The following is a 12,101-nucleotide window of genomic DNA, read 5'->3' as shown; positions in this document are numbered from 1 at the left end:
AGTATTAATAGTGCGTTACAAGTTGGTTAAAATAGAGAGAGTGATACAGCAAATGAGGAAAATCATTTTATTCAAAGATAAATAGTTTTTTTAACATGTTATGAAATGCTCAATCAGTCAAATAAAATGGCTAACAACGAAATAACAATACAAAAAGCAACAAGATCAACGTGTTCACAAAATGCGCTCTATCCAAAATCATTCAATTTATAAATCAAAAGGTCATAGTTGATCTAAAATTTCAGCCAATTCATTAATAACAAGAGTAATTTGAATTCTATGATTCTTATCTGAGAATGACACCCAATATTTTAAACAGTACTAATTATACTAATAAAGTTCAATTTCAAACCTCCTCTCTCTAATAGTGGATTAATAATTGCAGCAAAAAAGGGATTCCGTCGCCTTGCGGCCCACACTCCGGCCCGACATCCCGTGAGAAGGTTCCATTTTTAGAAATGAGACTATTTTTTATGGACATCCCAAAATGACAAAATGAGACTATTTTTCGTGGACGTGATGAGTACTTAAAATTTGTGGGACGTCATGCCTCCCTTCGTTCCACTAAGTGACCGGAACATGTCTCGTGTTGGTCCCGTCCCGGCCCATGGGAACTACGAACTAGCACCATAATTATAAATATAAATTTATATTTTAGCAACTAATCCCTATCTTTAACCTCTCATTCACGAGCATGGCAAACCTCATGACATTTCTTCCTCTATCACTCTTCATCTTCCTCCTCACCACCCTTCTTCCACCTACAACATGCTCCACCAACCAAACAGACCAACTCTCACTACTAGCCATCAAATCCAGCCTCCAAGATCCACAAGGAGCTCTCTCTTCATGGAACCAAACACTCCCCTTCTGCAGCTGGACAGGCATCCAATGCCGCGGCAACAGAGTCATCGCCATAACCTTGTCGTCTCTAGGCCTCGTCGGAAGTCTCTCCCCGCACATAGGTAACCTCTCTCTTCTCACCAACGTCACCCTCGCTAACAACTTTTTCGAAGGCCCAATTCCTGCAGAAATCACTCTCTTAGGCAGGCTTGAGTTTCTTGATTTTAGCAACAACTCTTTCATGGGTGAATTACCTAAAAACTTGTCCCAATGCATCAACCTTGTGCAGCTTGCTTTTTCCACTAATCTCCTTTCCGGAACCATACCTAATGAACTAAGTTTCTTGCCTAAACTTGAAGCTATACTATTTTCAAGTAACCGATTTTCCGGGCTCATCCCTTCATCCATCGGTAACATAACAACCCTCCAAGAGCTGTCTTTAGGAGCGTGCCGATTGTATGGAGAGATTCCCGAGTCACTCGGCCGCCTCGGCCGCCTCACATTTCTTCAATTGAGTCAAAATAATTTCACTGGTACTATTCCTCATGGTCTGTTTAATCTAACTAACATTTATTATTTTGATGTTTCTGTTAATAGTCTTCATGGAGTTATTCCTTCCACTATTGGTGTCACACTCCCTAATCTTGCTGTTCTTTATCTTGAACAAAACCAATTTAGTGGGCCAATTCCTAATTCCATTTCAAATGCTTCATTGATTGAATGGATCATCTTGTCCTCTAATCAATTTATTGGACCTATACCAAATCTTGAGAGACTTACTTTGATTCAAAATATCTACTTGCGATCAAACTTGATTGAAGATGATATGAGCTTCATTTCATCATTGACAAATTCGACCAAGTTAGAGCGTTTCGATGTTAGTGAGAACATGTTGAGTGGTTCTTTGCCGGAATCCTTAGCCAATTTGTCTGTTCTTGTCAATATGTTTGATATACACAAGAATCAGATACATGGAAGCATTCCTTCAGGAATTGGAAACCTTGTCAATCTTGATGTGGTTGATCTATCTCAAAATTTTCTTGATGGCCAAATTCCCATGTCAATGTCAAAGCTTTCGAATATGCATAATCTTTTTATGGGTAGGAACAGATTTGAAGGCGAACTACCATCCTTGTTTGGAAACATGACTCTTTTGAGTCGATTCCAGCTAAATGGGAATGAGCTTTCTGGAAATGTGCCTTCCAGTCTTGGCAAATTGTCCAACTTGCTAGAGTTAGACCTCTCGGGAAACAAGTTCACTGGGTTGATCCCTCGAGAAATCATGAGACTTTCGTCGCTTTCCATTGTGCTTAATCTCTCTCACAATGCGCTCGAGGGCTCTATTCCAAGTGAAGTTCGCTCTTTGAGAAACCTCGCGGCTTTGGACTTGTCTAGCAACAGACTGTCTGGAGTGATTCCCACCTCTTTGAGTAGTTGCGTTAGCTTGCAACGGCTCTACCTCGATGAGAATCTTCTTCAAGGTGAGATTCCAGGAATGAGCTCTTTGATGGGCTTACAAGAGTTGGATCTTTCGCAGAACAATCTGTCTGGATCAATTCCCTCGTTTTTGGAGAATTTGAAGCTTGAGAAGCTCAACTTGTCCTTCAATAGGCTACAAGGAGAAGTCCCATCAAGAGGAGTTTTTACGAACTTAAGTTCAATTTCTCTTGATGGAAACCAAGGTTTTTGTGGCGGAATTGAAGAGTTGAAGTTCCCTCCTTGCAAAGGAGTGGAATCTTCCAAGGCAAAATTGTCTACTTTGTGGAAGATCTTGATTCCAATAGTGGTTATTGGAGGATTGTGCATTGTGATTGTAGTATTTCTCAAGTGCAAGAAAACAAAAGAAAATCCTCGTCCCGTTGGTTCATCGGAGGATGCTATTGGTGGCCAGTTATTGAGACTTTCTTATGCAGATCTCCTCAAAGCAACAAATGGATTCTCCGAAAGTAACGCGGTTGGTTCTGGGAAATTCGGATCCGTTTACAAAGCTGTTCTCGATGACGAGAAAGGCATAGTTGTAGCAGTCAAAGTGCTTAATCTTGAGGTCAGAGGGGCGTCAAAGACATTCATGGCAGAGTGCAGAGTATTGGGAGGCATAAGGCATAGGAATTTGGTGAAACTTGTAAGTGTTTGTGATAGTGTGGACTTCAAAGGCAATGATTTCAAATCATTGGTGTATGAATTCAAAGTCAACGGGAGTCTAGACAAATGGCTTCACAACAATAAGGAAGAAAGTGGTGAAGATTTGAAGAGTCTTAGCATAATACAGAGGCTTAACATTGCCTTAGATATTGCTCATGGGATTAAATACCTTCACTTTGGTAGTGGCTCGTCTATTATCCATGGTGATTTGAAGCCGAGCAACATTCTCTTAGATCATGACATGGTTGGTTGTGTTGGGGATTTCGGATTAGCTAAGATTGCCTCAAACATACTTTCATCGTCATATGAAAGCAACACGAGTTCCTTTGGGATCAAGGGTACCTTAGGCTATCTCCCTCCAGGTATATTCTTGAATTATATATTCCGAATTTACTCAATGATGACTTTTTAGCCTGAATCTAACTCTTTTTCTTGTAAATTTTGTGTAGAATATGGCACGTTTGGCTCGATTTCTATGCAAGGGGATGTGTATAGCTTCGGGATCATCCTTCTAGAGATGTTCATAAATAAAAGACCAACAAATGATTTGTTTGGTGGTGAGGTAAATCTCCATAGATATGTGAGCTCTGCTTTACCACATGGATTAATGGATATTATTGATCCACGATTAGAGATGGGAGGTTTGAAAATGGAGTTTGTTGGGCGTATTTTGAATATCGGTGTGTCATGCTCAAAGGAGAATCCAAGAGATAGAATGCCAATTACTCTTGTTGAAAATGAGTTGGCTGACATTCTAGCTCAACTACAACCTTTTTCTTTGGATGTATGAACTAAATTAGCTAGTTGTTGTCTTTTTTAAGTCTTATTTGTATCTATGTTTATATTTTTTTGCTTTTATTTTGTAGTAATTTTGAGTAGAGCATTCGTCTATGTCTATACTCTATATATATATAAAACGTCCATTTTGTTTGGAATAATCCCTTTTTGCTGAGTTTGGTTCCTTTTTTGACCATTAATTTGTATATCCGTCCAATTTCATTTCTCACTTAATACTTATATTAATATATCAAATTAATATTCTTTGGAGCACTTGTTCAAAGAGTATTTTATTTAAATCTCCACATATTATCGTCACAAACATTGAATGATTATTTTAATTAAGAGTTTTTTGACATTTTGAACTTAACAAGTACGGAGTACTAGACAATATTTGGTAATAGTCCAAATTAAAATAGATGACTAATTTGGTGACGTTTTAAACACTTTAAAATTCTGGGCTTCTATCACATTTTTCAAGAATAAAAATTTAGTGATCTATACATACAAGAATAAAAATTTAGTGATCTATAGGGTAGTTAGGGTGCCACCACCCTTTAAAATAACACCATACCACCATTCCTAGCCAATTATTTGTACACGTGGACGAATAATAAGCTGCCACGTGGCAAAATAAAAAAAAATCTGAAAAAGACGGCCAACAATTTGGTGGTCTTTAGTGATCTATAGGGTATGTTGTGTAGTGTTTGTAATATTGTTGTGTAGCGTTTATAATATTGTTGTATAAATGGTGCCATGGTGTCACTTTAAAAGGGGTTGTCATTTTAACACAAATCTCTAGACATATTGTCCGTAGAGTGTTTAACCAATCATAATTGTATAAACCACTTATCTCACATAATTGTATAAACCACCTTTTCAGGTTGCATCCATGTCATACGTTGTATAATTTTACCTTTTTTTTCATTTTTTTTCCAAGTTTAATAGTACTCTCTTCATCTCATATATAGAAACTATTTTCTTTATAGTCCTTTTCTAAAAATACAAACTATTTATTTAAGAAAACTTATTTCTCTTAATGAGATGAACCTTTTCTACTAACACACTTATTTTTTTTTCTATTTTACTTTATCAATTTTACAATAAAATCCATGTCTTTTTTAAAAATATGTTTTAAAATTATATTTAGAGATATTTTATAAGGTAAATAGCCAAAAAAAACCATGAAGTTTGTTCAAATTCTGGTACTCAATAACTTTAAAAAATGGTCAATTATATCCTAACTTTGACGATTTTCTATCGTTCCATATCAAAAAATTGCATCAAGCCTCGTTTCTAAATTCATCAACGTAATTGCATATATATGTAAAAATTAAAGACATAATTTACTACACGTAATAATGATATCATTTAAATAGTTGAATATATTATTCTTATAATTTTTATTTATCAAAAGTACACATAATTTTCCTTAAGTTATTGACTACGAGGCAACTGAAAAAATTATTTAAAAATCGTGGCAGACTACTATAGACCCCTTTCCCCTATGTGGCAGACGTGGAGACGTCATCATTATCAAAAAACTTTTATTTATCAAAATTTTCTTACAATTGATGATATGAAGCAGTCAATTAGAGAAAGTGATTTTAACAAGAAAGTGGTGGGTAATTGGTGTTCTGGTATACTCTGTTCAATAGTAATAGAGTCATTTTGTCATTTTGATACGTTTCATAGTAATAAAGTCATATTCTTTTTTAATAAAAGTCAACATATTTTTTACTCTCTCTTACTTTTTGAGTTTTTTCTCTCTTCATCTCTCTACATTTTTCCATTTTCCACTTTATTCTCCATTTACTTAACTCACCTAACACAATTTTTATTAATGTTTGTGCCAAAAAGAAACACATCAATTATTATAGAACGGAGGGAGTGTAATATTCTGTCCATATTTCGAGATGCTGTCCTAACAAAACCATTCACACATACTTTGTAACGCCCCACTTTTCGAACCCTAATTTTCGAGACATAAAATATTTGCAGTAAATGCTTTTAATGCTATGAAGTATGTGGATTAAATGTTGACTGAATTAATTGCATGATTCTTTGTGACCTAATTGCGATTTGGATGAGATTGATTGAATAGTCAAATATGTTGAGTATGTGACGTGGCTGTTGAATAGTCAAAGATGTGAAATATATGACGTGGCTGTTGAAAGGTCAATGTGTTGAGAATATAAGGTGAAAGTGAAAATGGTTGAAATTTGTTATGTGATTGTGTAAATATTTTGATGCGGGGTGAAATATATTGTGGCGAATTATTTCCTATGGGATAAGTGAGATTAAATAGGATTTTTATAAATATCAGACACCTTTTGTTTGGAATTTTCAACCCCTTTGATTTATTGGAGAGGAATCCTATTTTTCTTGGATTTAATTATTTGCTTGGAATAATTATCCAAGTTAAACCCAAAGTCCAATTATTTCATATTTTTCCATGAGAAAAATCGATACCCATGTTTATTCCAGGGAGATTTCGAAAATCTCCTATTTATGGGAGAAGGAATTATTTTATTATATTATTTGATCCCTTATTTATTACCTCCCATGAATAAATTCAAATATCCTAGCATATCTTACCATATTTAAGGAGATCTTGTCATATCCTAAAGAAGCATATTTCACGCCACTTTCCTATTTATTTGGGAGGATTATTATTTTTATTCTGCTCCGTGATATTTTATTCTACTACGTAAAATACCAAATAAAATCATAGGCTAATTAAATAGCCTAGATTTCGAATACTCCCTTTATTTCTCCCAAAATTTACACCAACTACTCCTCCAAATCTTCTCAAATCTTTAATTTATTTAATTAAAGATATTATATTCTTGAACTCTATAAATAAGAGTGGAAAACCTAACCCTAGCCACCACTACCACACACCTACTTCTCTCCCTCTCTCACGTCTCCCTCTTCCCACTCTCTCTCAAATTTTCTTCTATTTTTCTCCAAGATTTCTTCATCTTTTAAGAAGAATTCAAGTTGAAGCCTCAAGAATTATTTAAGAATCAAGATTCTACTTTGTTTCTACCAATTATTTTTATCAAGAAGAGGTATTTTGATCTATCTTTTCTCATCTAACCGATTAATCGGTGTTCTTGAACCCTCATGCATATAGATTGTGTGAAAAGGGGAAAACAATTGATAAATATGAAGTGATGTGCGTGTGTGTGTGTGCGCATCGGTATGCGTGCGTGTGTGTTTGTGTGTGCGTGGGAGATGTGTTGAAGAACACTCATGCGTGACATGTTTTGATAGATCTGGAGTTGTGGTGCGAATAAAATTGATATGATGAGCATGTCTTGATTTTTGAATGGTAATATAAAACGAATCGACGGGAAAAGGGGAAACGTTGGGAACATGCATGATTTTGAATAGATGATTGAGACTTACTTGTGATACACATAAATTAAAGGTGATAACTCGCGCTCTCGGCGTGATAGCAAGAAGAAGAGCGTACTTGAGATCTAAGGAGTCGAGGTAGGCTTTATTTACTAAACTCTTTTATTACAAAAATAATGATTATGGTGTTATAAGGGTGGTTTAAATGTTATGTCATGCCTGTGAATGTTTTGATAATGTTGTGTGCCTGATGCCTAGTATGTGAGTTCACTCCATTAGGCTATAGGGCTATATAAACGAATTTGGGTCTGAGTAGAGCCGCAAACCCTATCAGGCTAGTGTACACAGTTGGGATCGAGAGCCGTCCTTGCTAGTCGGCCGGTCTCGTGGGCGAATAGTGTGGCCACACTTTCGTCGCACTATGGAATTGTTGATTGTTGAGAAAATGGGGGAAATTGTTTAACTGACCAGTTTATGAAATTATTTTGTGATACTCGATGATATTCTTTTATAACTGCAAACTCGAGTTCATTATGGTAAGGATGGCATATCTATTAAATGTTTTGACATGAGCCCACTGAGTATGTTTAAAGTACTCAGCCCTACATGTGTTTTTCCTATGTGCAGGTTGAGCGGCGACGAACAGTTGGCGGTGTTGAACAAATTAATTGAATAATAATATGGTCATTTTGAAACTTCAAGTGGAGTTGTGTCATCGTACATGACTTCACTTTTCTCTTGGATGCTTCCGCTGAAACATGAACTTCTTATCGTTTGATTGAGTTTGAACTTATTCCATTTTGTTTAGAATATTGAGACATGATACATTTTGGATTATATTAAACCCTTGTCGTTTTGAGCATAAATTGTGATATCTATTCTTCATTGGATTTCATTGTTAAGCCGTTCCCTTGCTATTTTAATTGTTATAAATGGATATGGACTATTTATATGGGACGGACGAAAAAGGAAATACTCCCTTCGTCCCAAGATAAGCGACTCGCTTTTTTTTTGCCCTCATTTTGGAGAGAGAGAAAAGTAAGAGAGAAAATTATGTAAAGGAGAATCTTCTCTACATAATTTTTACTCTTATTTTACTTTTTCTCCATTTCAACTATTTTATATTATTTTTCTAAAACAAGTGCAAAAAATAAGTGAGTCCTTTATCTTGGGACGGAAAGAGTATAAATAATTTCTGCGGGATGAAGGAAGTATTTTATTTCAAAAAGTTTAAGGAACGTAAAGTCTATCTATTTATAAAGGTACGATTTATTTTTGAACAAATTAGTTGTTTTACGATTCGCCCGAAAAAAAAATAGCCCAAGATTGATTACTTTTAGACTTGCCTGAAAATTGAAAAAATTTCTTTTGGGCTTGCCTGAAAATTTTGAGTTGTCCTGATTAATCGTAAAGTTTCTCATTATTTTCTTGCTGTGTAAACAAATTTCTTGCATGAAAATTGAAGAAAATAATTAACGCGAAGTGGAGTAGTATACTAATTATCAAATCTTTACCCGCACAATGTAATTTACAGATTATTCTGCAAGTTTATGTTGGAACATTACTTATTTCTACATCTAATACTAAGTTAAATAATTTAATTTGAGAAAAGCGATCATTTTTTCATTACAAGAATATACTTATCAAGAAAATTCATAAGTTCAATATATTATATGCACTATGACCTGATGGGCTAGCCCAAAAGATAATCCATGTAAGTTCAATATTTTATAATCATTATGGCCTGATAGGCTAGCCCAATACAAATTGCGGAGTCTCATCTCTTTTCATTTTAATTCTTTTTTACTTCTGAGTTCTGATAATATAAAAAGTGAATATTTATTTATACATCCTGATTAAATTAATATGAGAATAATTTAAAACTACGATGTTCATTAATATGTTCATTTAAAAAGAAAAGTTACATGTTCGAAAATTTGAAAAATACACAAACTATTTGAATCATCTTATTTATACAATATGCGGTGTACGTTACGTAATACGCATACGGCATATGATATCAGCGTACACATTCTTGTCCAGATACAAAAACCACAAATTAGTGGGACGGAATGTATATAAATTCATCACGCAAATTTTATAGCACGCGCATGGAAATTTCCCTCTAACTACTCCCATCGCTTTCTTGTTTTGTATCTTTCGGTGTCCAATAGATTTTTATGCATAGTCCTCGATATCCGCTTCGGTCCGCACTGTTCCTCACAAATTTCGCTACAAATATCCTCCCTCCATTACATAGTAACATGGTCGTTTTTCCATTTTCGTCCATTTCATAGTAATAGAGTCATTTCCCTTTTTTAATAAAAGTCAATACATTTTTCCACATCTATTTTATTTACTTAACTCATTTAAATAAAAAAGTTTTACCTCCGTTACCATAGAACGGAGGGAGTATCACGCTACAGTGTTACAGAATTGACGTTGGAATGACCAAAACGCCCCGCAATCATTTTGATTTCCCCCCATTCACACGCCCCATCTGCATTTTGGTAGGGTCGGAAATGTCTTATCACTTGGAATTGCCTTGCGTCTTGTCAGTCAAATCTTGAACAGCAAACTATCACGTGTATTTACAAGTTGGTGGGACAATGCTGATACAATTAAGTTGACATATAATCAGTGGGCGGACGCAGCATAGAACAAGGTTAAGACAGTTATTTCTCAGAAAGGGGGAGGAATTGCGTGGAAAGTGAAAGAGAGAGAATGGGTGCGCCTTTGCATATGAGGTTGGGGGCCACTTCTGTTTTGCTAGTTGGTCTTGACCGGTGTAAATGCGTGAAAATTTTCTCTAATTAATTGTGTGGAAATAGTATTTTTCTTGTTTTAATTTTTATATTTTTATAAATTTGAAAATACAAGGGAATATTAGATTTTGAAATATAAGATTATAAATATTATATATAAATTGAATTTAAGAATGATTTCATACTTTATTTAGCGTTATTGAATTGTATACATAAAATTGAGTAGCAAAATATGAATTTTACTTTAATAATGTATATACTATTAATTTTTATGTGTTTCTATACAACCAAAATCACTACTATAAACAGAAAAAAAATTACTTAAATATATTCATGTCAAATTTAAAATTTAACTAATATATTAAAAAATATTCAATCATCCAAGTCAATTGTTTTTTAACGAGTATTAATACGGAAGATGACTTGAATTGCTATAAAATTTTGCTAACGGTTACTCGTACTTTGAGGTGTCGAACTCGCTATGATATTTATTGTACCCCCAAACCTAAAATCCTGGATCCGCCACTGCATACAGTGGCGGATCGGAGGGGGGGGGGGCAAGAGGGGGCGGTCGCCCCCTCCGTGCAACTAATTTCCTCTTATCCGGACGTAAATTTACCATGTCCGTCCCCTCCGTTTGCTCCGACGTTGCCCCAAAAATTGAAAAAAATTTGTCATTTTCGCCCTAAACCACCTACTAATATACATTTCGCCCCCTCCATTTATGAGTCCTGGATCCGCCACTGACTGCATATAATTATGGCTATTTCAATTGAGGAAAAGCGAACGGGCCCTAAATATCTTTCCCTGCATCCACTGTCCACGCATTCTATATCAATACTTCAAAAAGAAATTACCTAGTAGTATTTTCTCATTTGATACTAGATTTGAACGAGTCAACAAGTCCTATACTGATGAATAACAGTGTGCAACGAGCCTTTGGATTTTACAGGTGATTTTAGTTAAGGAAAAATGATTGGTTTCAGTAGTAATTTTTTTTATTTAAAAGTATTTTTTTTGGATGACTTAGATCGTTGATAGTTTTTGCATAATATGTACCTTAATTTAAATAAATTTGAAGATCTAATAAAACATAATAAATTTTATAATTTTATTAAGGGCTTCAGCTCTTTAATACATTTGCTTGGTCTCTGCTTATGTGTGAGCATCGTAGCGGACCCAAAAAATTGGTCACAAACATATTGTTTGACAGCCAAAACCAATGGTACCTTAATTTTCATTAGTGTTTAAATTTCATATTTGAACTATCTATACTCCCTTCTTCCATAAATACTCTATCTTGTCTCATCTCAAGTGATTGCTTATTCTGCGACACGTGATTGGAGAAAATGATAGAGTACTAATAAATACTCCCTCCGTCCCAAGGAAGATGACCCCTTCCTTGGGCGACACGGTGCAGTTATATTTTGTGTGGTAAAAGGGGAGAGTAAAGTAAGAGAGAGAATAAAGTAGAGATAAAGGTGTTTTCATTTTAAGTAATAGGTCATCTTGATTGGGACAAACCAAAAAGGAAAGTGGGTCATCTTCAATGGTTAAGATGAAGAAAAAGTAAAGTAAGTAAGAGAATAATATAGATACGACTTTCTTCTATATTATTTCCTCTTTTACTTTACTTTCTATTCACTTTAACTACTTATTATCATCTTCGCTAAATAACGGCCAGGAAGAAATTAATTACTTGAGATGAGATGAGACGGAAGGAGTATAACTTATATATGTAATAAGAAAAATGGACACCACTAAAATGTTGGTATTATTTTCCTTATATTATTCTATATATATACATTTACTAAATTCACATTGAAATACAAAGTCACCTATATCAATCTGTCGCAAATGAGCATTCAATAGTCATTAATAGAGTCAAACTTTCAAACGAGTCGCCCTTCATTCTAATTTCAAGCCGTGGGAATCCACACGAGAAAAACAAAAATACACTACTCCCTCCGTCCGTCCGTCATTAAGAGTCTCATTCCTTGGCGACACGAGTTTTAAGAAATATGGATGGAAATAAATTAATGGAATATAAGTTTCACTTGTATATAGATTTAATTTTAAAAGAAATGTGAATGAGATAATAAGTTAATGAAATGTGTGACTCTATTGCCTTTCATGATAAAAGTGAATTGGGACTCCTATTCGTGGACAGATTAAAATAGAAAATCAGGACTCATATCGCGAGAGGGGGGG

General features: G+C 34.7%; 1 protein-coding gene across 1 annotated transcript; it reads left to right on the top strand.

Annotated features, from left to right (window-relative positions):
* The first annotated feature begins 686 nt into the window (after nucleotides 1-686).
* LOC125221460 (uncharacterized) lies at nucleotides 687-3,923 on the top strand. Its single transcript, XM_048123580.2, has 2 exons — nucleotides 687-3,347; nucleotides 3,435-3,923. The coding sequence occupies exons 1-2, from the start codon at nucleotides 695-697 to the stop codon at nucleotides 3,773-3,775; spliced, it is 2,994 nt and encodes a 997-aa protein (XP_047979537.2). The 5' UTR covers nucleotides 687-694; the 3' UTR covers nucleotides 3,776-3,923.
* Nucleotides 3,924-12,101: the final 8,178 nt, after the last annotated feature.

The sequence above is a fragment of the Salvia hispanica genome, chromosome 1 (genome assembly GCF_029641045.1).
Source record: "Salvia hispanica isolate PSC_SH4W2 chromosome 1, Shi_PSC_v1, whole genome shotgun sequence".
Taxonomy (NCBI): Eukaryota; Viridiplantae; Streptophyta; class Magnoliopsida; order Lamiales; family Lamiaceae; genus Salvia; species Salvia hispanica.
This window is presented reverse-complemented; position numbering and strand designations above follow the sequence as displayed.